Source organism: Neopsephotus bourkii, unplaced genomic scaffold (genome assembly GCF_033783945.1).
Source record: "Neopsephotus bourkii isolate Nb327-2 ecotype Australia unplaced genomic scaffold, CSIRO-AGI_Nbou_v1 NB_1139, whole genome shotgun sequence".
Lineage (NCBI taxonomy): Eukaryota > Metazoa > Chordata > Aves > Psittaciformes > Psittacidae > Neopsephotus > Neopsephotus bourkii.
The window spans coordinates 4,262,573-4,288,649 of record NW_026901625.1 but is presented as its reverse complement, the minus strand read 5'-3'; the positions used below and the strand labels follow the sequence as shown (position 1 = coordinate 4,288,649).

Here is a 26,077-nt window from a genome sequence, read left to right as displayed (position 1 = left end):
GTGCCGGGCACCGGGGACCCCGGGCATCCCTCCGGCCGCCCCGCAGCATGCCCCCGGCGGCACCCTGCGGGTGAAGAGCTGCACCCCGAAACAAGCCCTCTGCTTGCAGCACAAGGTGAGGTCCGTGTCCGGCCCGGAGCGGGCGGCTGCTGCCGGGGCAGGGACCAAAGACGGGGAGGGGGGAACGGGGGTCCTGCTCCGATGCCTCGGTCCCGAAGGGCTCCGCTGCTCCGGGAGCGGTGGCGAAGCGGTAGAGGTGGGTGCAGGATGAGCCCCTGCGGTCGGAGCGGCGGGGGACGGCACAGAGCTTGGGGGGGGGGGTCCAGTCCCCCCCCCCTAGTTCCCACCTCCCGCCCAGGCTCCATCCCGCTCGCAGCGCACCCGGTGATGCCAGTTGCAAACCGCATCCCTGGGTGTTCGCAGGTGACCGAGGACCCCAGCGCGGGGGGCCCGCAGGACCATGGCGCACCCCGTGTCAGCCTTCCAGGCTGCCTACATCTCCATCGAGGTCCTCATCGCTTTGGTGTCCGTGCCGGGGAATATCCTGGTCATTTGGGCTGTGAAGATGAACCAGGCGCTGCGGGATGCCACTTTCTGCTTCATCGTCTCGCTGGCGGTGGCCGACGTGGCCGTGGGGGCTCTGGTCATCCCCCTGGCCATCATCATCAACATCGGACCGCAGACGGAGTTTTACAGCTGCCTCATGGTGGCCTGTCCCGTCCTCATCCTCACTGAGAGCTCCATCCTGGCGCTCCTGGCCATTGCCGTGGATCGATACCTGCGAGTGAAGATCCCTGTCAGGTAGGAAAACGCATTGGGATGAGCTCTGTGGTGGCTGCTGTGGGGAGAAAGGGAGCCCCAAACTCTCGGTGAAGCACTGGGAGAAAGGTCTTCCTCCACGCTGCTGCTGCTGGGGCACATCTGGCTGCAGCAGCGATCGGGGCAGGCTGAGCTGGGGGGGTCCTGGAGCCTTTGACAGCTTCATTTGAGGGTTCAGAGGGTGCTGGGGTGCAGGCAGAGTTATAGTGTGGTCCCTCGTGGGGTCCTACTGCACATGGGAGAGCACCAGCGGGTGCTCCAGGGGGTGGAAAGGGGATGATAGATTTGTCTTCAACCCAGTCGTTCCCTCACCATGGGCAGCCCAGGAGCCATGGGGTGATGCCTTGCTTGCTCATGGGCACAGCTCTGTGGGGTTGAGGGACTGGAGGTGACAGCCGGGCATGTCTTATAGAGCAGGCTCACCCTGCCTATGGGGCTGCCCTACAGATGCCTCCTCTCCCTGGTTTTCCCCTTCTCCTCCTCTCTCTGTTGTCAAAGCCAAGCCCATAATAAATACGGTGGGGTGTAAATGGGGGGTACGAGCTGTATGTGAACCCTGCTGCTCCAGGAGGAGATATTTAACCGCTTCATGACTGGCTCCTGGTGAGCTGCTGCAGCCCCTGGGGCTGGGGAGAGGCAGCTGTGGGGCCAGGATCCCACTGTGGGATGTCAGTGGGGCGGGCAGGGATCTGACACCCGGCGCTGGTACCTGCACATCCCACTGTGCTGTCGCTGTTGCTGGATCCCTTTGCTCTGTTTAAGGATGCCTTTGCTGGGCTCATCGGGGAGGAAAACTCAGCCCAGCCGGATGGCTGAGCACCAACCCATCTTGTGTCACCCCACCGACCCTTTGCAGTTCAGACACCGGCCCCAGAGGGGTCCATGACCCTTCTTTAGCACAAAGACCCCCGAAAAGGACCCAACCCTCTTGTGTTAGGTGCTGCTCAGACCATTGCAGGGGCAGGAATCACCTCCCTGTACAGGGACTTGAGGCTGCTCCAGTGTGCTCCGTGTCCCTGGATCATCACTGTGGGGCTTTCCCTGCACCATCAGCCCGCAGAGGCTGCTCGGTGATGGGCCATAAGGCAGAGAGGGGAGGCACAGGTTAAACCCTTCCACAGATGATTCCTGAGGCTGATCCCGACTTCCTCCCTAAGTGTGATTTTCCCAGCCTGACAAATCCCTGTCTCCCAGCCTGTCTGTAACCGAAGTGATTCTCACCCTGTCATTGATCTGGGTGCTTTTTTGGTCCTCCTGCCTCCCCTGCATGCTGGGGCTGGATTCAGGAGTGGGAGTGCTGCAGCTTCATACATAGCAACACCGCCGAGCTCTCAGCAGGCGTTTTCCTAACAAATCCAGTCTTTTTATGTCCATTCCTGCCTCTGAGCAGCAAATGGGGAGATTGCTGCCCTGCACCCAGCAATGTTAAGATGTGAATAGTTTGAGTGGGCTTTTCTTATGCAGTATCGACCCTGACTTTGGCTGTCCCATTCCATGGCGGAGCACTTGGCACCAGATTTCCCTCTGAGTTTCTGTACCCTACTTCATATTGAAAGGCTTCATAGCCACAGCAAGAAGGGTTCGGCTTCACTCTCCCATTCTCTCACCCCCGGGTGCTTCCTCCTCTCCCTGGCAGTTGGCTATTGCAGTGATTTTAGGTGATTTTGGCCCCAAGCAGCAGCAAAACCACAGGGCTGGAGATCACAAACAGCACAGAAACCACCACGAAAGACTCTCCCCTGAGCCTGGAACGCGGTGTGTTCCCCTCAACCTGTGCTGGATGATGAGAGATGATACCAACATTTTGACAGCTCCAATCACGGCTTCGTGGTGTCGTTCCTCACTGCGACACCCAACCCAGCAGCCTGCACACGGGTGCTGAGAGCCTGCGGCAGCACTTGGGTCCCCATCGAGACACATGTGTGTCCTCACGGTGGTACCCACAGAGACCTGCAGGTGATGTGGGGGGGTCTCTGCCCCAGACACATCCATAGGGCAGCCAGGGCGTGGAGCAGGGTTATCCCCTCTGGTGCATTGGCATCAGGCATGGAGGGGATGGGATGAGCAGGCAGGGTGAGTGCTGCAGTGACAAAGAAAGTGCCCACACAAGGCTGGCACAGGGTGGATGCTCCCCAGTGGGATGCACACATGGACAAGAGGCCTTGTGGGCTTTTGTGTATGGGGATCCCGCATCCCCAGCCCCACTATGGGATGGAGGGGACAGCGGGGAAGTGAAACACATCTCACAGAGGCAGCTGAAAAGGACTGGGAGCAGCAAGGATTGGCTCTGGGCATCCCTGCTCCATCCTTGTGCTCCCCAGCGAGCAGCACTCGCGTTTTGGGTTCTATGAAGGGGTGTGCAGGGTTTCCACATCCCTGCCATGTACTGGCCAATTGGGGTGAGAAGCCAACGGGGCTGCTGTCTGGGAAGGGCTGTCTGGAGGAGAAGCCAAGGCACTGGTGGATTTTCCGGGTTTTCTGTGTAATGAGGCAGAGCCAGGACTGGAAGTGCAGCTTGGCAGGGAGCTGGGAATGTGGTGCATCACAGCTGGGATCCTGCTCCAGCTCCCATGTACAGCCCAGCCCTGGGGGCTGCAAGCCTGGGGGAGCCACCTTCAGCTTTGCTCCTTCTTCCAACCAAGGTGGACCCATCTGCTGCCTATACACCCACTGCTCATGCACCCAATGGAGATCAAGCCCTGGGGCAGACCAGGAGCTTTATAGCCCCAGAGATGGATGCATTCTGTCACAATGTCTTGAACAAATGGTGCCCTGAGACATCTGGGATGTGTGGGATGGCAGTGGGAAAGAGGCATCCAGTGCTGCATCTCAAGCATCCTCCCTGCTCCCATGGTCGTGTTTCCTAGGGACACAGAGGAACATGGGCCACTCGTGCAAGGTGGAGGCAGGTTTTGAGGGATGGAGAGGGGTATTTCATGGCTCTGGTTGGCACTTCTTTCCTCCTGCTCCTGGAGGGAAAACCAGTGCACACCCAGCATGGTTGGGGGACCAGGATATCACACTGAACCCTCTTCCTGTGCCCCAAACCCCCAGCTAGCATCCCTCCAGTCTGCTGGGATCTGCAGGATGCTGCCTCCCCACAAAGGGCATTTTCTTGACTCTGGAGGGATGCAGGAGCATCGCTAGGGTTGAGTGGGCTGGAGCAGAGGGTACCAGGCTCCCGAGCCTGCACAGGAACTGCTCCAAACAGCTGGAAACCACCTAAAATAGGTTTGCTGCTTTCCTGCGGGTGGAAGCGCTCACATCTCCCCTCTCGCATCCTTCCTCCCCTTCTGGCCTCAAGGCAGGACCCCCCCTTGCTGCCGTCCCCGCCGCCGGGCGCAGCAGGGCCCCCAGCCCAGCCCAAACTTCCCTCTCTCTCCCAGCCGGGCCTGGGGAAGATGAAACGAGTTCAAAGGGAGGGGAAGCAGCCGGGCAGGAACCGGTCCCTCGGCAGCAGGATGCTGGGGGCCGAAGGGATGTTGGGGGGGGGATGTAGCTCCTGCCCTGTCTCTGCTCTGGGCTCTGTGGAGGGGGCCGTGGCATCAGGAGCGGGTGTCCTTGGGGCATCCTGGACCGCAGCCTGGGGATGCTGGAGGCACTGGTCCTACCTTAGTGTGTCCTTGGGGGTCCTCACCTTGCCCACTTTGCATCACCAGTGGGCTCTTTCCTCTGGGTCTTTGAAACATGAGCCAGGAAGCTAAAAGTTGGAGCAATGTGATGGTAGCAAGAGCCTTTGTGTGTGGGGGTCTCTACTCTGCAGCAGGGACCTCCAGTGCCCACCCGAGCAGCATCCCGCAAGGCAAGATGCATTTTGTATTGCTGAAGGTATTGAACATAGACATGAGGCTGCAGAACCATGGAAATTAGACCAAACTGGAGTGGAAATTGCTAAGAAATGGTGGTGGGAGACAGTTTAGAACCCTCTCCTGAGCCTGATGAGATAAACCAGCTCCGGTGTGGCAGGAGCATCCCTCAGCCCCGGACTGCAGCACTTGGAAGCCAAGGAGGTGAGAGCTGCAGGCAGCCTCGGATGGCCCCAGTGATGGAAGGGGGAAGCTTCTCCCCCTTGGCCCCGCTGTTGTCCAGGCTCTTACTGGGATTGCAGCGCTCTTTCCCCTTCTCTCTGGGCCTGCCAAAGGCTGCAGGCATGGGGCCAGCTGGGGCTGGGTCACAGGGAAGCCTCAGCACCCTCAGCCAGCTGGGTCACGGAGCAGGGCATGGGGCTGGGATGGTTTCCCCCCTTTTCTTGCACTGACAGTGGGATGGGGAGGACATTGGGATGAGACCCTGCTTTAGCCCAAATTCCCAGGCACCAAAGCACATTGGAAAACCTTTCTAGCACCCCCAACACCTGGGCTCTGAGACCCAGCAGATGTGGTCAGGATGGGGATGAGGAGGTTTTGGAGCAGGCTGGGATGTGTGGCAGCCCCGATGCTTGTGGGAGCTGGTCCTCTGCAGAGGCATCAGACCACAGCAGTGGGTTTTGAGGCTCTCATCAGAGCAATGAAGAGGAAACGTGTGCTCCATCTGAGGGCAGTTTTTGGCCAGGCAATGGGTTTCATGGCTACCCAGGTGACTGGAGATGCCTCAGCCTGGCCAAACCAGCAGTGAGGGTGATGCAAGGTGACTGTGTCCACCCAGGCAAGGGAATAAACCAAACCCTGGTTATCCCAAGGCTTCATTTCAGTCTTGGAGGAGGAAACCTTTCACAAGCATCCAGGTGACTCAGAGCCAGGAGCCGCAGGGGGGTTTGCACCCAGGAGCTGCTCTAGGTTTCCTTTAACCCCCATTACTCATTACCCACCCTTATAGGCCCTGCCCCTGTGGAAACAGATTGGATTCCCAAGGAAAGAGCTCCCATTTGTCCTAAACCAGAGAAATTTGGGGGTCTCTGCAGCCGCCTCTTTTATTCCTTCCCTTGCTGCCCTCCACCAGGTGTATTCTTAGCAGGGGAGGGTGATCAATGGAGACCTCCATTCCCAAGGAACGGGCGCATCTGAAGCAAGGATGGACCTCAAAAGGCAGAAACCACACACAGGGAGGTTGGCTGGAGCCTCCAAACTGGTTTGAAGCCGCAGCTCCCAGCACCCTGCACCAGCTCAGCGGGTGGCTGCTAAATCAGAGCCAGGGTTTCACACCGGGATGCATGGATGAGCTGTGCCGGACCGGGAGCTCAGTCCTGGTCCCACCAAAACACCCAGAGCCATGGCACCAGGGTGGGATTTACCAGCAGGTTATATTGGTCTTCAGACCCCAGTAAACACCTGGGTGAGCTGGTTTGCAGCATGATTCTTTGATCCATGGAGTGGTTTTGAGCCAAGAGCAGGTTATATTGGCCTTAAGACCCCAGTAAATACTGGGGTGAGCTGGTTTACAGCACGATGCTTTGATCCACAGTGGTTTTGAGCCAAGAACAGGTTATATTGGCCTTAAGACCCCAGCAAATACCCAGGTGAGCTGGTTTGCAGCATGATTCTTTGATCCATGGAGTGGTTTTGAGCCAAGAGCTGGTTATATTGGTCTTAAGACCCCAGTAAATACTGGGGTGAGCTGGTTTGCAGCACGATGCTTTGATCCACGGAGTGGTTTTGAGCCAAGAGCAGGTTATATTGGTCTTCAGACCCCAGTAAACACCCCGATGAGCTGGTTTACAGCACGATGCTTTGATCCACGGAGGGGTTTTGAGCCAAGAACAGGCTATGTCAGAGATCCCTGGGAGAGGGGACATCTGGAGGAGGCTCAGTGGGATCACACACAGCTGCAGCAGCAGCACCACGAGGCGCTTGCCAGCAGACACGAAATCAGGTCACTCTAACTCCAGATGCTGCCACGCCGGCCAAAGGAAGCGGTTTGGGCTGTGAGCAGTGTCTGCAGCTCCAGGGCTCTTAGGGAAGGCTCGGGAATGGGTGTCCCCTCCTTGGAGTCTATGGGTGTCCCCTCCTTAGGATGCAGCAGGGTCTGACTGTGGGATGCTCCATTCCCAGTAGCGTAAAGGGAAGGGGAGAAGAGCAGCGAATCCTGTGCAGGGATACTCTGGATGTGCTCAGATTTGGGCTTATTCCCACATTCTCTCTATGGAAAGGAGGAGGGGATGTGTGGCCCCCACAGACCCCAGCCAGGCTTCCTGGGCAGCAGCATCCCATCTCATCCCAGCCCTTCTGCAGGCCTGAGCAGGGTGCTCCCCATGCTGGCTAATCTGCCCAGGGTATCATTCCACCCTGACCCCGTTTGCTGTGAGTCGACATCTGGTCCCTCAGCAGAGCTTAGGCTGAGCTGCAGGGCAGGGCACCAATACCAGCTCCTTGCTGCTGATGTCTCCCTGCTGCACCCCAAAACCCTGCTCTGGGATGTTTTTTTCCCCCTCCATCTCCCCAGTTTTCAGGTGAAAGCATTGCCCCTTGGCAAGGCATCACCAGGACGTTGGGAGGCATGTTTCCAGGGCAACAGTACATGTGCAGGCAGGGAAACTGAGGCACGGAGCAGCACTGTGGCTTGCTCAGCATGACCCCACCAGGCAGGGAAGGGGGATGGGGCACAGCAGGGATGGAAGCTGAGATGGGGCACTTGCTAGGTTGCATTTCTTCATCCCATGGCAATAGAAGCTGACCATGAGGTGAGGAGCATCAACAGTCAGGGCCAGCTGGACACAGTGGGAGTGCCTGCAGTAAGATGAAGTCCCTCAGTGCCGGTGAGTGATGGTCCATAGTGCAATAGCCCATCAGACCAGCAGAGCCCCAAACCCCCCCCAGCCCCAGAGCTGCAATTTGCAGACCCATCAGACAGAATGCCACTCTTCCAGCAGCACCACTGAGCCCTTCAGAGCTGGGTTTGCCTTCTCTGCAGTGCCTGGGGTGTTTCCAAGGGCTCTGGGTTGGTGGAGGCGATGGCAGCATGCACTGAGCCCTGGTGTCCGGTGCTTCCCAAGGACCCTGTGCAGCTGCTGGCAGCAGGACAAGTGAAACACCCTACAGGAGGCTACATCTTCAGGGCAACTAAGATGATGAAGGGAGTGGAGCATCTCCCTTATGAGGAAAGACTGAGGGAGCTGGGTCTCTATAGTTTGGAGAAGAGGAGATTGAGGGGTGACCTTATTAGTGCATATAAATATATAAAGGGGGAGTGTCCCGAGGATGGAGCCAGGCTCTTCTCAGTGGCAAACAATGATAGGACAAGGGGCAATGGGTACAAACTGGAACACAAGAGGTTCCACTTAAACTTGAGAAGAAACTTCTTCTCAGTGAGGGTGACGGAACACTGGAACAGGCTGCCCAGGGAGGTTGTGGAGTCTCCTTCTCTGGAGACATTCAAAACCCGCCTGGACACGTTCCTGTGTAACCTTATCTAGGTGTTCCTGCTCCGGCAGGGGGATTGGACTGGATGAGCTTTTGAGGTCCCTTCCAATCTCTAACATACTGTGATACTGTGCCAAAGCAAAAGCTGCTGACTCAGCCTGCCAGGTCCCCAGCAGCCCAGCCTGGCCCTGCAGGCAGCACGTCAGGCGTGAGTCAGGACCAGCTCACCATGGTGTGTGCCATCACCGTGGCCATCCGGTGGCTCAGGGCATGCTGGAGACCTTCAGTGGGGGGTCCTGGGTCTCCCCCCACCCCTGACATGAGGGATGCGGCTCCATCAGTGGGAGGCATCGTCTTTACCTGCTCTTACAGGAATGGTCCCAGCTCTGCTCCGTGGGATGGAGCAGAAGTGAGTCAGGGGTCAGGGCTGGGTGTGCAGCAGGCTCAGGCATTCCTCTGCCATGGAGCCAGCACCGATCCACTCCCCAGTGAGTCTCTGTGTCATTGCCCAGCCCTTGGCATGGGGGCTGGCTCTAGTTGGACATGTTCCATGTGGCCACCAGCAGCCAAGCCACCCTCCTCTGACACCCCAGGGTGCATCATAGCCTGGTTATTCTAGTTCATGTGCAGTGTTGGAATAAGCTCCACCGTGTCTTTAAAGTGCCACACTGACTCTATTGGCAGCCACCATGGTCCCTGGGCCTCCAAGGAAGAGCAGGCAGGGCTGGGCTAAGGCTCAGGGATAGGGGTCATGGAGCTGCTGCATTCAAACGGCCATGCTCACAATCAACCCAACAGTGGGGAGGAATCATAGACTCATAGAATAGTTAGGGTTGGAAAGGACCTTAAGATCATCAAATTCCAACCCCCCTGCCTGTTGGAACCTCACATTAAACCATCTCACCCAAGGCTCTGTCCAACCTGGCCTTGAACACTGCCAGGGATGGAGCATTCACAACCTCCCTGGGCAACCCATTCCAGTGCCTCACCACCCTCACAGGAAAGAATTTCCTCCTTAGATCCAATCTAAACTTCCCCTGTTTCAGTTTGAACCCATTACCCCTTGTCCTGTCACTACAGTCCCTAATGGAGAGTCCCTCCCCAGCATCCCTATAGGCCCCCTTCAGACACTGGAAGCTGCTCTGAGGTCTCCTTCTCTTCTGCAGGCTGAACAGCCCCAACTTTCTCAGCCTGTCTTCATACAGGAATGACCCTGTCATTCCCAGGGATTCACTGCTGTGACCCCTCGGGACTCTCAGCATGGAGAGGGGCTGCAGTGGGACCGCTCAGAGTAGGCATAAGAGAGTCACAAGGGGTCTGAAATTCAGCAAGGCGGTGTGTTGGTGGGTCTGTATCCTATTGTGGAGGCAGAGGGGATAAAAAGGCCACTGCAGCACAAAGGAGGATGGAAAGAAGGAGGAAAACGTGGAGGAGGCACCAAGGTGAAATCACCTGGGAGATGAGTTTCTGTGTGACACAGACAGGGCAAAGAACCCGTCTGGCTGGATGAAACCTCTGGCTAGCAGAAGGGCAGGGGAAAACCCTGCAGGGCTCTGCCCACAGACACAAGTCCTGGGGGTTGAGGTCCCTGCAGACACCAGGCACGGAGCACTTCTCAAAGTGATGCCGGCAGATGCTGCAGGGATGGATGGGGAGAGCCAAGCATGTGGGATGCTGATGGGCAGGGAGGAGCGGTCCCAGGGAGCCAGTCCTTTTGGGACACATCCGAGGTGACCCGAACTTCCAAGCCCATGAAATGGGAACCCAGCTGTCCCAGAGGCTGCCCGGGCTCCTGGCAGGGACAGAGATGCCTTCTCTGGCAGTACGGCCTCCCAGCTGCCCGGGCAGGCACAGGATGCCCGGCTGCAAGAAAGAGCAATTGATGCTCTGCAAAGCAGCCACAAAAAGCCCCACAGGCACTGAGGCATCCTGCAGAATAGCAATGAGCTGAGCACCCCCAGCACCCAGCCCCACCATAGCCTGCAGGCCGGCACAGCTGCCTTCCCAGACGGGCAGATCTGGGTATTCAGGAGCCATCCCTGGTGATGCCATCAGGAACAGAGTATAAAATAACCCCAAGGGGTTGAGATCCTTCTTCCTACAGAGCAGAGACAGCAACTGATGGGGGTGAATAGGGGAGGAAGGGTGATGATGCTTTTGGTGATGTAGGGCACTGCAGAGCAGGATCAGCCACTGGAAAGTCTGGCAGCATCTGAGTTTGCCCTTTAGTGTCCTGAGCCCAGTGGGATCCAGCAGCTCCCCTTTATGCCCTTGCCCCATATCTTGCTGCCTGTTTCATCCTCTCCACCATCCCTTCCTTGCCAGGACTTTGCCCCCCAGCACTGAGCTGGGGACCGCTTGGAGCAGCCACCGCAGTTTGATTGGATTTGATCTTAAGGATGAAAGTCTCTGTTCACAAAAAGGAGCTGGAGGAGGGAAGAGGATTCCTCCTCGGCCCCATTTCTTTGTCTTCCTCACCAGCCTCCTTCACTGCTGTCCCTAAGACTGGCCGTGGTGCTCTTGCGTGCAGACCCCTGGGTACCGGTGATGCCCAAGCAGGACCACAGGGACACAGAGGCAGGAAGGTGACATCCCCCAGTGCTGGACCTTGCATGGGGTGACAACACCACCTTTCCATTAACCCTCAAAGGAGGGCTGGAGCACAAATCAACAGCACATCACTGCTATGGCTGTCTATCAACCTTCTCCAGGCCATTTCTCTCCCTAGATCCAGAGACCAGGATGATTTTTCTTGGCCTCTTTCAACTAAGGGAAGTGCCAGCCTCTGGCACCAGGGATGCTTTCTCATTCTACTCAGTTCATTTTGCTTCACTTGGCACATCACAGTCCCCCTCTGCGACTCAGTTTCCCCATCTGTTCACAGAGGGAATGATGCTCTACAAACACTCCAAAAGCACCAAGAGGATGATGCTGAGAAACACTGCCTCAGCCACAGCCAGAATTAGCACAGTCTTACAGACCAAATGATTTCTCTTTCCTTTCTGCGCTGGTAACAACACTCAGTGACTCAAACCTTGTACTGCACAACTGAAGCACTCGTTTCTCTGGGTGCAGAGAGCTCTGTTCACTGCAGCACTGAGCAGTCAAGGCTGCGAGAGAGCTTAGAGCACAGCCTGTGTCCAGATGGACGTGGCAAAGCCTGTGCTGAGCCAGGCGGGTGCCCATGGAGCCTTATGGGCTCAGAGAGGTCTGTTTGCTCCAAAGGAGCTCAAGGTGTGCTCTGGTACCTGCAGCCATCCTCATCTTGCTTTTACCCCTCAGTTTAAGAAGGACAGGGACCTGCTGGAGAGAGTCCAGTGCAGGGCAACTACGATGATGAAGGGAGTGGAGCATCTCCCTTATGAGGAAAGACTGAGGGAGCTGGGTCTCTATAGTTTGGAGGAGAGGAGATTGAGGGGTGACCTTATTAGTGTATATAAATATATAAAGGGGGAGTGTCCCAAGGATGGAGCCAGGCTCTTCTCAGTGGCAAACAATGATAGGACAAGGGGCAATGGGTGCAAACTGGAACACAAGAGGTTCCACTTAAGCTTCTTCTCAGTGAGGGTGACGGAACACTGGAACAGGCTGCCCAGGGAGGTTGTGGAGTCTCCTTCTCTGGAGACATTCAAAACCCGCCTGGACACGTTCCTGTGTAACCTTATCTAGGTGTTCCTGCTCCGGCAGGGGATTGGACTGGATGAGCTTTTGAGGTCCCTTCTAATCTCTAACATACTGTGATACAACCTCTCCCATGGTGCTCGCAGCATCAGCGGTGGGGTTGCCACCCTGAGTAGGGCTATGCCTTACCCTAAGCGCCAAGATCCAGCCACAGCAAAGCATCTCCACCTCCAGGAGCCTGGGGACCTTCCTGCATGTCCCTTGTGCACCAGGAAAGGGGGATGCTGAGTCCCTCACAGGGCCTGGCACATTCCTTGTGCTTGGGAAGGACTTGATCCTGCCCAGTCCGTGCATCCTTCATCTCCATGCCTGGCACCAGCCAGGCTGCATGGGCAGACTTCTGCTATGTCTGCCCATTGCTCCTTGTCTGGATTTAACTGCCAGAGCCATTAGGAAGAGGCACGGGGTGTAATTTATGCCCAGCTGATGCATTTCGCTGGTCTTGGGTCTCAGCTTTTCCTCTGAACCATCCTGCTGAGCTGCTGAGCTGCTTCCTTCAGGCAGCAAGGTCAGTTTGCCTCCAAGGGAATAAATAACCTTTAAAATCTGATTGAAAAAAAACCCAGCATTTACATAATAAACTGCAGGTTTGCTTTGCTTTTGCACTTTTTAGTTGTTTTCTTGCTGATAGATCGATTCTCTGCAGGGAGAGAACATTGGATTGCGGTTTGAACTGGAGCCTTCCCGTCCAATTTGGCATTTCATTTGGCTGATCGAGATGTATAGATTCATCCCAGCATAAATAAGTTAATGGCTTGACATGTATGTACTCTGATCCCCAGTTCTCCTGTTGTGAGGCTGTTGTTGAGGGATGAATAACACAGGTTTTCCTCCAGCTCTGTGTCAAGTTGTGTTTGCACTGAAGTTGGAAGTCAACTATAGCATGAAATGGCTCCTCCAAAGTGTTTTCCACTAATTGCAAGTCCATATAGCCAAAACTTCAATTCAATTAATCTAATCCAACTGCTTTTTGCGTCTGAAATTGATCTTTCCATCAAGGAAAACATGCACTGGGCAGAAGGCGCTGAACTGGTTGTTTTGGGTTACTGTGTCCTTTGAGGTTTAGAAGCAGCAGATCTCCTCGGCACGTCCTAATTCTTATTTAGACCTTGGGTGGAGAAAACAACCTCCTTCAATTTGTGAGCTTCCAGCCCCCACTTCCAGCTTCCACTCAGTCTCGAGTGTGTTAATCTTTGAACTGGGCCATAAGCAAGAAGGGAAATGTTCCCTTTGCAGAGACAAATCGTGCTGTGAGGATCCTGGCCAGAGATAACCAGTTGTAGCCTAAGAAACTGAGGAGTTGAGTTGTTGACTGCGAAATGAGGAGTCGGGTGAGCAAGCAGAAGTGCAGAAAACAAGGAATTAAAAGGCAGATGATACTGATCTCCTGTTCCAGCTGTAACGTGGGATATGTCTTCTTCTGAACAGTCCTTCTGCACCAGAGAGATAAAGACCCTGCTTCGTGGCTGGGTTAACACGTCTTAACAGGAGATGATGGTTCCAGTTTACTGCCTCCCATTTATCTCAGGAACGGGTTGAGTTCAGATTGAATGCCAACAGCAGGTCTCAAGATCCCTCTTATTTCCCTTCTAATTGGGATCTCTGATATGGTCCTGCCTTTTGATGGCTCTCGCTGCTTTCCAGCCTCCACCTGGTTGGAGGCATCCTCTGGGTACCCACTTGTCCTTTGCTTTAGCAGCATTCACAGAGCGTGGTGGTGACATGCAGGGAAGGACGGTGGCACCGGGCATCCTGCCCTGGTGCTGGGCAGATGGCACCAGGAGCTTCCATTCTGGCACCTTCCTCCTGACACGTCCGGCTTTCTGCAAGCCACAGTGTTTTGTGGGATGCTGTATGAGCCATGGAGGCCCGGGCAGCCCAGTCACACCAAGCATTTAAATCTCATTTCAATTCCTCATGGAGCCCACATTTGACAGATTTGGCATTTTAAGTGGTTTAAAGAGCTGCTTTCTTGCTTTCGCTGTCCTCTCCTCTTCCCCCTCTCTTCTCCGTTTTGGGCGCTGACTTTCAGAGTCCTCGTTTCAAAGATGTTCTTTTGCATCCAGAACAAAAATATGCAGTGCATGAAAAATTCAAGTACAATACAAACAGCAATTGAAATAACTCGCTGTTTATCCAGCAAAGGCCTGGATTTACCCTCAAGATAGCCAAAGCTGCCTTTCATCCCTTCCCCTTTGTACTACACAGGTACCATGCCCTGACTTCTCTCATCACACAGTGACACACAGAGACATGCCTGGGCAACCAGCTCCCAGCAGTCACCATGGCAGGGGCAGGGCTGATGTATGAGAGCCTTTGAGGTGGCCAGATCCACAGAGCAATGGTCCAGGGCAGATGACCTGGCCAAGCACATTGATGCTGGGTGAGGAGCACCTCCAGCACAGCACAGAAGGGGATGCACTTAGGTTTGAGCAGCTCCTCTTGAAACCTTCTTGACCTGCCGATGCTGCTGGAGGTGGGTTGCTCCCAGAATAGAAAGGGCTCAGCTGTGTGATGGGGACATGCAGGACCTGCCCTCACTTTCAGGCCTGTCCTCCTCTCCAAGGAGATGTTTGCACACCAAATCCCTGTTTTTTGACAACAAAACTGCTCAGGCACTAAAAACGTCCACTGAGTTTATTGCTCTGGGGTAACACTGAAAACAAGCCCATTGAACCCATCACGCTGACCATCAGTGATGCAGTCAGCTTCCCGAATATCACCCCCATCTCTTAGGGACTGGGCTGTTCCTCTCCCTGTGTTCTAATTCCCAAAGTCCTGGTGCTAGGGAAGAATCTTGATTTCTGTTTCTATTCTCGTTTAAAACAGCACTTCTCATGCTTTGCATCGCAGAGAAATGCTCACAAATGCCACTGCCTGAAAGCAGGAGCCAGAAGACAAGAACATCACAGTTTTGAACCAGCAGTTCTAAGATTCTTCAGCTCGTTTCATGATTTGCAGCCATTGCCAATGGAGTTAAATCATTTTTCCCTACCTCAGGGTCCTGGAAGGAGAAGCCAGTGATCCAGGAATGTCCTGGGGGGCTGTGACCACACATGGAGCTGGGTTGGAGCCCTGGAGCTGATGGCTGCAAAGCTAAGGCTCAGTGTAATTTACACCCCATTGACCAGGGACACTGTCACACATTAGAAGGAGGGTGACATCCAGAGCGTGGCCACCCCAGTGCAGGCACTCAGCACCCTTGGATGCACCTGGTGCTGCCCACGGCATCAGGCAGTCTCACAACTCCCATTGGGGTATGCAGGGTCTTCCTGGGGTTAGAGGGCAGCACTCCCCAATAGGCACAAACCAACCTACCATTTCCATCAGGCATCGGATGCCCTGCGTGTCCCCAGCCCCTTGCTTAGTCCCCATCCAGCCGCATTTTGACTGCCAAGCACTGAGGGGTCCTTGCCAAGAATTTCTTCTTACCCAGCCACAGAGCACTTGAACGTGTCAGGATCCAGCCATAGGCTGTAAAGCAAGCCCAGTCTGAAAACAAGCTCAACTTTATGTGCACAAAGGATTTATACTCGCTGCCGGGATGAAGGATGCTGCTTGAAGGAAGTGAGAAAAACGGCCTTTCTCATTGAGCAGCAGCGGACGACACGTGCTCCTCTGCCTTCTTTGGACAAGAGCGCTGTCTCCTCCACACCCAGGGCAGAGCCTGAAGGGGAAGGATTCATGCAAGGTCCCAGTGCTCTCCATCCTCCCTCCCTGCGATCTCCAGCCCTTGCGTGCTCCCTTTCCCCTTGTAGCATCCTATTGCAGTGGGTTGCCCAAGGTGATGCCATTGGCACCAGTCCATGTTGGAGCTGCCTTGGAGGTTACTCACATCCCACCTCTGCAATGAGGACAGCTGGGCAAGAGGTCTGGAAGGAGCTCTGCAGTTACTGGGTGCCTGCTGTTTGTTCCTGAAGATGGGCTGTGATTCATCACCAGAGCCTAAACAGGCTGCAGGGATCCAGCAGCTACTTCTTCATCAAGGCCAGAAGCAGCCGCAAGAGGGGCATGCAACTGCTTGGCACTGAACTCATCCAGGCTTGTGTGATGCTCTGTCTGCTCCTAAGGACCAGAGATGTGATAACTGTCTTTGGCTCAGCAGGCAAAGATTTACTTCAATCCTCCAGCTGGAACCTGGCCTATGGCAGCTTTAGACTCAAAACCCAGTGGGCAGTGTGGGCTACTGGGGAGCAGGGGAGGAAGCCCTTAAACAGCCTCATGAAGTGATGCTGCCCCACAGAAGATGTCAAGCTGCAGATGGGCTGAGCTGTGATGTGCTTTGAGGCTGATGGCATCAAGAGAGCAGCAGATGTGGGGGGATGTGTTTGGTTTCTGGGTCCATGCTGTGGACCACTGGAGCTGGGGGAAGGCTTCTTCCCATACTTGTAGCCATCTACTAGATGGACATCTCTGATGGACTCCCATGCTTTGTGCCTCCAGTCTGGGGTGAAGAGACCCTGATTCAGCCTGGCCAGCCTATAGAAGCATCGTTCCCCATTTCCAGGCATTTTATCCCATAAAACTCTTTTCTACCCTATTGCTCTTGCTTCTTGCGGGGATGTTTGTGTCCCTGGGGCTGCTTTTGGATGCGCTCACATCCCCCTTTCCTGCCATTTGCTGGAGCTGTGGCCACCGCAGCTTCACCCATCACGAAACCAAGCACTCACCAAAGCCCTGGGGATGCTGTGTGTGGGGAGCAGTCAATTTGGGCAGGATGGATTTGTTCTCAGAAGCCTCATCATCACCCTTGCCTTCATCCATTAGAGATTTATTGGCTATTAAAAGGGGTCAGGAACACTCGGTGGCCTCGACAGCTGCTTGTGCTTCACAGTCACTTGTGCAGGGCAATTCCTTTGCAGAGAGCTACAATCTTAGGATGCTAAAACCAAACCCTGGACACAAGCTGGACCAGGAGGAACTTCAGTGGGGTGCACACCTATGGATCTATACAATCCCATGCAGATGCTTCTGGCCTCTCTCCTTTTGGCTTTGGGTTAGGTCTGCATCAATCATAGAATCCCAGACTGGTTTGTGTTGGAAGGGACCTTAAAGCTCATCCAGTTCCAGAAGAACAACCCAAGAGCTCATCTCAGCCTCCCCTCTGGCAGGTTAAAGCCATTCCCTTCGTCCTGTTCCTCCAGACCCTTGTCCAAAGCCCCACACAGCGTGGTGTCAGTGGCAAACTTGCTGCGGGTGCTCGATCCATGCTGCTGACAAAGATGTTGGCTCATTCTCTAGCTCTCCAACCCACAGGTCAATGTAAATGCAACACTCCCAGAACATCTCCTCTTGTTCTGGTTCAAAAAGCCTCAAAGACTCCAGGTCTGGTTTGAATAAAACCATTTTGTTCTTTAGTATTTCCTTGAATATCCTTTTTGTCCAGAGAACACCTGCAGTTGTCCAGCCAGCCCCAAGATGTGGTCCCTGCTCTGGTAGGGAATTGCATTGCAAGTCCTGGGGAGTTAATTCACTAATGAAGGCAGGCCACAGCTAATGAAGTTAAGCTGGGGCCGATGCGGTAGGAGGAAAGGAGGCCAAGCTGACACAAGGCTCATGTGCCCTGTGAACGCAGCAAGGCAAAGCAGCCAGAGCATGCCCTGATCTCATTGAACATCTCTAGACAAAAGCCCTTTGATGGCAGAGGATTCGGGTTTCTGCTCCTCCTTCCTGGTTGCGTCTTTGCTTCAGATCTTCCAGTGTCCCGGAGGCTGCTTGGGTGGGAAGACTCAGATGGAGGTGATCAAAGCTGCTCAGAAATGCAAAGCTGAGAAATGCCCAGGGCTGGGATGAGGAGATCCCTGGGCACCTGCAAGAGGTGGGAAGTGCTGAAGAAGGGACACTGTGGGACAGATGCTGGGTTCTCATAGGTTCCTTTTCCCCTCTAATGCTTATTCCTTCTTAGATCTTTTGCTTTGGTTGTTTACCTCCTTCCATTCAGGTCTCTTTAGGGCTTCATCTAGGTAAGTTCGAAATCTTGAAGGTTATCAAGGTTTTGAAGGTGGATTTAGATGTCTAAAAAAGGTCTCCTAGCATTAGCATTGATGTCTCCCAGCACCAACACCCTCTTTGCATCACCTGAGTGCATCTCCTATTTGTTCACATCCCTCCTGTTGGGAGCTTTGCGGCTCTTTGGGGGCCAGACATCAGCCACTCAGCCCTTCACATTCCTGATAGCATCCATCCAACCACTACTGCAAGTCAATGACAGCGATGGGCCCACGCAGCCTGCAGACACAGCTTGAACTGTGGGATGGCTCCACAAAGACATTTCACACCCTCCTGTGTCACCCTGGCATCTCTCACAGCCGGGATGGGGACACAGATGGCAATGGCAGAGAGGTGCTGACACCATTTCAGCGTGTTCCTCTCCTGGTCACATCATCTCTGGTCTTCCACCTTGGAAGACATGGGAGCTGGTGACCACTGGTAGCTGCCTCACCATGTAAGTGATGGCCTTGGGAGGGACAGATGTCACCTAACATCATCCAAAGCTGGGAGCTGGATGGAGGCTGGACAGCCTGTCTATAAATGCTTGGAAGAGAGGAGTCTGGCCCTATCAGCATCTACTCTGGGATGCACGGGGGCTTGTCCTGATCCCAAAGCCCCAGACTTGTTGCTTGTCGGATGCCAGTGGGCAAGTAAAGACATAAACACTGGTCCATAATCCATGGAAAGTCTGAGGTGGGACAGAAGAGTGAGTCCTTCTACAGCAAATGCATTGGTGTTGGTTGGTGATGGAACCCCTTTCCTGCACCAAAACAGCCCAACAGCCTCCATCAGCATGGTATTTCCAACCTGACACTGATGTCCTATCGCAGAGACGCTTCCCCATGCTCCAAAGGAGGACCCAAGGTGCTCTGTACCCTTCCCAGCACCTATGGTTGCTTGGCCTGCAAGAAGTTTGAGCTGTGGGAGTAAACTGAGAAATGCCATCAGGCTGCTGGGGGATGAAGGAACAAGGGGACATGGTGGGACAGGGCAGCCGAGGTGGTTTCCACCATCCTGGCCTCTGATCCTTGCGTGACCTTCAGGAACTGATATAAAAGGAGCTGAGCCCATCTTACCAAGAGCCAGAGAAGGATTTTCTCACCATATGGTGTCCTTTCTGCTTGGCATCATCTCTACAAGCAGCTGGCACCTTTCCTATATTTCATCCCACACATGGTGACCTGGAGCTACAGCAGCTCAGCACCCCCAGGCTCAGCAGGGAGAGGAGCTGGGCATGGCCAACCCTCTTCTTTGAGGATCTCTGCTCCTAGAACACTTCAGGTGTGCACTGCAGCAAGAGGAGATGGCACCACACTGTGAGGCTGTGCAGAGAAGCTGTGGCTGCCCCATCCCTGGCAGTGCTCAAGGCCAGGTTGGACACAGGGGCTTGGAGCAAGCTGCTCCAGTGGAAGGGGTCCCTGCCCGTGGCTGGGGTTGAGATCGGAGGAGCTTTAAGGTCCCTTCCAACCCAAACCAGGCTGGGGTTCTGTGATGTCCTGGAGAAAAGGGGCCTCAGTGTCCCCCCCCAGTGACTCCATCCTCAGCCCAAGAAACTTTGACTGCAGCATCTCCTGGAGCATCCATCACGAGGCAGCATCTCTCCCTGGAGGACCCTGTTCCACATCCCTCTTATCTCTACACAGCCCTTGGGGACAATTTGTCTGCCTCCGCCTTCAACCATCACTTCTCACCCTTCCTCTTGGGATGCAAACAGCACTCCAGCAGTAATTGACACTTCGCCTCTTTGCATTTCTTCCCAAACCACCAAATACATTTTTGCTCCACACCAAACCCGATTTCCTGCCCACCCCATCTCACTGGGATGTCAGTGAGGCTGGATGGCTGCTCTGCTCCCTCCAGGCTCCTTTCTCCTGGCCTTGGCAGGGCATGCAGGAGGCCTTGGGGTGATGCCCATCCCTGTAGGGAAGAGATGGTGCAAAAACCACCACTGAGGACAATCTAGCAATTATGGTCAGGCTCAAAACCCCACAGACAAAGGAAACAAACCCAGATCGGGTGGTGATGGTGGTGACTATTATCAGGGATGATTTAGTCACAGCTGTTAATAAAAATAATAGCAGTAATAAAATAGCAGCAATGCAGTTGTTCCGATGCTGATGAGAATAATGAGATTATTTATTAACTGGGAGCCATTAGCAGCATGCTTCTGCCTCCCAGACCTGTCCCAAACTCCAGCCCTATCATACCCATGCAAAATGAGGTAGAGGAGAAAGGCTTTTTCTATATGGCATAACCAAGGAAGAGACACGGAAACAGCCACCCAACACCCTGTGCTGTGAGGTCGAGCACTGGGTGGGATCAAGCACTAGGTGGGATCTTGCATTTCCTTCCTTTAAGCCGGATTTGCAGCCATCAGAGCAGCTGAACCCCTTGAGAGCTGCATGGTCAGACCCTGTGGGGTGGATGAAGGGGGAACTCAGAGTCAGTTTAAGGCTGGTGTCAACCTCCATGTGGGGTTGATGGGGGGACAGTGGCACCCGTGAGCCCCTGAGGACCACGTTTCACTGCAGGAGGCTGCAGCTGCCTCTGCTTTGGCTTGTTGCTTGAAGAAGCAAAAGGAGCAAAGGGAACAAAAGCCCCAGCTCCAAACACTGCTGTTTCCTATGGACTTTGGAGGTTCAGCTATGGTTCCTGGGGGATGCACAGATAGGTTTTGGTCTCGGCTGCTGGCTGCTTCTGCAGTGCCACATTTAAAACCTCATGGTGTAAAGTCAAGCAAAGGACTGTGAAGAAGCCGGTCCTGATGTTAGAACTGTTGTGTTGTGCAGCAAGGGCAGAGATGGATGTGCAGCAAGGAGGGATGGATATGGACCATTGTAGAGAGGTGGATGTGCAGCAAGGAGGGATGGATATGGACCATTGTAGAGAGACGGATGTGCAGCAAGGAGGGATGGACATGGACCATGGCAGAGAGGTGGATGTGCAGCAAGGAGGGATGGATATGGATCATGGCAGAGAGGTGGATGTGCAGCAAGGAGGGATGGATATGGATCATGGCAGAGAGGTGGATGTGCAGCAAGGAGGGATGGATATGGACCATGGCAGAGAGGTGGATGTGCAGCAAGGAGGGATGGATATGGATCATGGCAGAGAGGTGGATGTGCAGCAAGGAGGGATGGATATGGATCATGGCAGAGAGGTGGATGTGCAGCAAGGAGGGATGGATATGGACCATTGTAGAGAGGTGGATGTGCAGCAAGGAGGGATGGATGTGGACCATGGCAGAGAGGTGGATGTGCAGCAAGGAGGAGGAATGGATGCGCAGTGAGGTGGGAGCATCCATGTGAGGCAAAGAGGGATGGATGTGCAGTGAGGAGGTGGGAGGGACACTCACTGGAGAGGAGGGGTGGACAAACAGCCAGCAGTGTGTGGGGCTGTTGCTCTGTTGTGTGTGTGTGTGTGTTGGACACTCTGGACCACGTGAGCTTGCGTGCATCCAGGGACCTGAGGTCTGCACAACCTCTGCAGCTGTGCTGGTAGTGCTGATAGCCATCTGCAACAACACACAATGTTCTGGAGCTGCAGGGGGCCGGGACTGGCTGGGCTGGGCCCCCTGCAGCCGTTCCCCATCCCTTCTGCTTTGGCTGTAAGGGCGAACACCACATCCTCTGATGGGACCCTGGTTCATGACTAACAGGGTCCCAGTGCTCATTCTGCCCCTTGTGCTCCCCCAGCCCAAGCAGGAGGGCAGAGGGAGAAGGGGTGGGTGCTGGCTGCGAGATTTGGGGTGGTGTCTGGGGACAGTGGTGCTCAGCATCCCTGTCTCTCTGGTGATGGGTATCACACAGCTCTGCAGGGCAGGGAGCACCCGGCGTTGTGGCAACACATCCACCAGAATCAATAGAAGACCCTAGAAACCCTTGGGAATGAGGAGATGGGACTGCAGAGAGGGAAGGAGCTTGGTGCTGTGATTTCAACCTGCTCAACCCTAGGTGGTGGGAATGGGGCATCACATCTGCAGGGGAACATTGGCTCTCCCCAAGGACCTGTTAAGGGTGATGCAGGGTGCACAGGCCAGCACACAGCCCCTTCGCCTGGCTCACAGCACTGGTGCTCTCCCACCACCCCTCGCCCTGCCCGTGCCCCAGTGCTCCCTGCTCTTCGCCTTTCTCAGGGTCTCCTGCCCTTGCTCCTCCCTGCAAGGAATAAATCACCCTCCAGCTCTAACCTTGGCTCCCAGAGGAGCTGCCTGCGTTGCCACCTCCTTCCCATGGACTGGGCTGCCTCCGGGATGCTGGGAATCTGTTCCCAGACCACAGGGGTTTGTCTGGGAAAGCTGGCAGGGACTGGTGGCTCTGGACCCTCTGCATTCCAATGTCCCCCAGTCCATAATCCCACCCTGACACCTTGCCCATCAGATGGGTCTTGAGAAGGGACCCTCAAGGGGGAGTTAGGCTGGGCTGGGGCCCTAAGCTTTATTAAAAAGCTCCCAGAGTCTCCATTTTCCCAGCACAGGTAAAGGCTGTGGGGAGCTTTGAGCACTGGGATGGAGATCCAGGCTTGCCAGACACCTCCACATGGTCCCCATGGCCAGGTTAACACTGGCACCACCGCAAAAACCCCAGCAAACAGTCAGAAAATGCCTTTTGTTCAATCCCCTCCGGTGGAAAGCAATAGCACTTGGGCTGCAAATCTGCTTGGCCTCTGAGGAGAAGCTTTACTTTGAGGACCAGGGGGGAAAATCAGACCAGCAGCCTCCACTTCCCGCATGGAGAGCTCTGGGGAGATGAGCCCAGCCGCATCGTGCTCCCCAGTGGCACCAGGGAGGGAGCAGAGCCCAGCCAGAGCATGGCTTCTTCCTCCTTCTCCTCCATCTCTTGGCACTGGCCCATTAAGAAAGAGGGTTTGGTTGATCAGCCCAGCACTTTAGGAAATGAGACAAGCTGTGCCCAGAGCCTTCCCCAGGGCTCCATTAGTACCAGCAGATCCTTCCTCCAGCCCCGTGGGTCCCAGAGGATGCTTTTGCTGGTGATTTCCTCCCCCCAGTGCAGGGGGAATTGTGTGGGGCAGGGTGGTGGTAGGGCTGGTGCATAGAGGGAGGAAAGGGGGAATGCTGCTCCGGGTGTGGATGATGGATGGAAGATGGAAGGTGGGCTGTTGGAGCACTGTGACCCCCCCCTAGATATGAGGGTTGAACACGCATACTTCAGCTTCCTAATGCATTTCCTGGCTTGGCATCAACCCCCAGAGCTCCAGGATCATGGCTGAGGTCTGTGCCCATCCCTGGGGCTGGGGAGGGGGCTTTGTGGTGGGAGACAGGGTGAGGTTCCCCAGGGCACACACAGGGAAACCAGTCCATTAACACGTCTGTCAGGCCAAGCTGCTCCTGCTTGCCAAGGATGGGAGCGAGGAGCATGGTGGCATCTCAGCCGCCTCATTGGAGCATCCTTGGCCCCCAGGCAGAGCGTGTGGCTCCTGTTTGATTCCTTCCTGTGGTTGTTGTCTCCTGCACAGGTACAAAAGCGTGGTGACGCCCCGGCGGGCGGCCGTGGCCATCGCTTGCTGTTGGATTGTCTCCTTTCTGGTGGGACTCACCCCTATGTTCGGCTGGAACAACCTGAACAAGATGCGGAGGACTCAGGAGCTGAACGCCACCCATACGCAGTTTGTCATCAAGTGCCAGTTTGAGACCGTCATCAGCATGGAGTACATGGTCTACTTCAACTTCTTCGTCTGGGTCCTGCCTCCCCTGGTGCTGATGCTGCTCATCTACCTGGAAGTCTTCAACCTCATCCGCAAGCAACTCAACAAGAAGGTCTCCTCCAGCTCCAACGACCCCCAGAAGTATTATGGGAAGGAGCTGAAGATCGCCAAGTCGTTAGCACTGGTCCTCTTCCTCTTTGCCCTCAGCTGGCTCCCTCTGCACATCCTCAACTGCATCACCCTGTTCTGCCCGTCCTGTGAGACACCGCACATCCTCACCTACATCGCCATCTTCCTCACCCACGGCAACTCAGCCATGAACCCCATCGTCTACGCCTTCAGGATCAAGAAGTTCCGGACAGCCTTCCTGCAGATCTGGAACCAGTACTTCTGCTGCAAGACCAACAAGAACGTCAGCACCACCACCACGGCCGAGACGGGCAACTGAAGCTGGGAGAGAGCAGAGAGGGGTCCCCCCCATGGCCAAGCCTGGTCCCTGCTGTCAGGGGAAGGGGTAGTGAGGACGTGGGAGGGCTGCATTCACCAGCCCTGTGTCCCCCCCTTGCTGCCCAGGGGGTTATTTATTCACTGGTTTGATATCATAGCCTGCACTGTTCCTCGCCTTTCTTTTTTGTTCTCTTTGGTTTTGTTTTTCAGGGTTTGTGGTGTTTTTTTTAACGGTTGCCAAGTATTTAAGGAGAAATTGTACAGACAAAGGCACAGTTTATCTTCATGCAAATAAAGTAAGATGATAAAAACCACCCAGGAGGTCCTCTGCCATTGATGGAGACCTCCGGCTCCCTGGAGCGCGGCAGTGGGTGATGCTGGGGGCAAAGCACGCTCTGGGCCCCACATCCATGGGGCAAAAGGGTGCCCTGGTGGGAGTGAAGCTGCTGAGAACCAGGAGAGCCCAGGGCAATGCGATATCTGCAACTCTGGAGCTGGGAGCTTTCAAGCCCTTTCTTTCCTATCCATAAGCAGGGACAGGTGAGGGAAGAGATAGGAAAAGGCATCCCATAGCAACACCAGCACCCACAGGGTGATGAACCCACAAACCCCATAGAGCAAAGGGTCAGCCTCCAACTCTAAATGCTACCAGAGAGGTAGGTAGAGGGGAAAGAAAAACCTTTAGCATAACTCAGAGTACTCAAGAAGAGCCCTTTGGTGCCCATGGTCCCCAGTAGCACTCACAGCCCTGTGAGTAACCCCATGTCCCCTCATGTGTCCTCTTTCTCCTTTTACTTTGGCTCTGAATCAGTTTTCCCTCTCTAACCCTGCCTATCTTCAGCGCAAGCCATAGCAAGTCTCTCCCAGCCCTGTTTGTCTCATCTCTCCCACATTGCTCCCTACCACCTTCCCTATGCTGCCAAACTCCTTTGACCCACACTTTGTGGGTTATAATTGAGCCACCTCCATGGTCCACAGGAGCAGAGAGGAACCTGCACCCATGTGGGGGCAAGTAGGAGACAACTACAGCCACAGGGTTGGTGCTGATGCTGCCACAGGGACACCTTCCCACCTCCATGTGTCTGCCGCAGGTTCGGCCATGGGCAGGGTGCATTGAGGAGCCCTGTGGTCCCTACGGATGCTGGCAGCCTTACTGCTGGTCTCTGCTCTGCAGCAGGATCTCTTCCAGGCTGAAAAGGTGGTAGGAAGAGTTAATCTGAGTTAATTTGAATTCTTTTCTTATCAGCATCCCTTGTTCACCAGCCTCCCATTGGAAACTCACTCCCTATGACCCTGACCCTGCCCCAGGAGCGTTGTGCCCCTTGGACGTCACCAAGTCACTGCAGCAAGTCCCTGCAGGGGCTGGGAGGGGGTGCAAGGAGTAAAAGGACCGTGAATGGGTGAGATTTATGGGTGGCCTGTTAGCCAGCTCCAGAGAGCGATGCTGTGCACGTATAGCATGGGCAATGGGGCTGATGGGTGCCCCCTGTGCCCACTTCTGCAGCCAGCTCTGTTCAGCCTGAGGGAGTTCCTTCATGTCAGAGAGGAAGAGGAGGGCAGCAAAGAAAGGAGATAAGGAGCTCAGCCTCCCACGTTTTGCAAAGGCCTCAATCATATCCCAGCTCCTGTCTCCAGAGTATACTGGGCAAAATGGGAGTGGGGCAGAAGAACAATGGCAAGGACAGGAGTGAATGGGTCTCATTGTGGTAGAGGTGCCCTGAACACTCTCCCAGCCTCCTTGAGGTGAAGAACCCCAAACCCTTTATCAGTAGTGTCTGAGGATGCTGCAACCCCAGGGAGGACCCCGAGCCCAATGGTCCTTAGCACAGGAGTAGCTTGGCCCTGGATGAGGGCTGCTGTTTACTGAGCACAGGTCTGATTCCCCCTGGCATTTCTGCAAGAGGCTGATTTCCTGGAACTGATGCCTTTGCCTGATCCTTGCTAAGGTGCCCAGAAAGCTGACAACTGGGATGCTCATAAATTAAAAGGCAAGTGAATGATTGCTTTCAGGAATAAACATCCAGTGGTTTTTTCCACTCTGTGCTCTCTAGACCTTACCCAGGGAGGGCTCACTAAAAGTGGATGCTGTTACCCACCCTGGTCCCCTTTGGGGTTACAAATGCAAGTCTTTGCCTCATAGAACTATATTAAGAATCTAGAAAGGACAGAGTGTGCAGCAT

The 26,077-nt window shown here is 54.8% G+C and overlaps 1 protein-coding gene across 1 annotated transcript; it reads left to right on the top strand.

The window, feature by feature from the left end:
• Window positions 1–18: 18 nt before the first annotated feature.
• Window positions 19–24,211, top strand: ADORA1 (adenosine A1 receptor). The gene is made up of 3 exons (XM_061363146.1): window positions 19–115; window positions 424–801; window positions 23,262–24,211. Exons 2-3 carry the CDS (start codon window positions 461–463, stop codon window positions 23,896–23,898), a joined length of 978 nt encoding a protein of 325 aa, XP_061219130.1. The 5' UTR covers window positions 19–115; window positions 424–460; the 3' UTR covers window positions 23,899–24,211.
• Window positions 24,212–26,077: the final 1,866 nt, after the last annotated feature.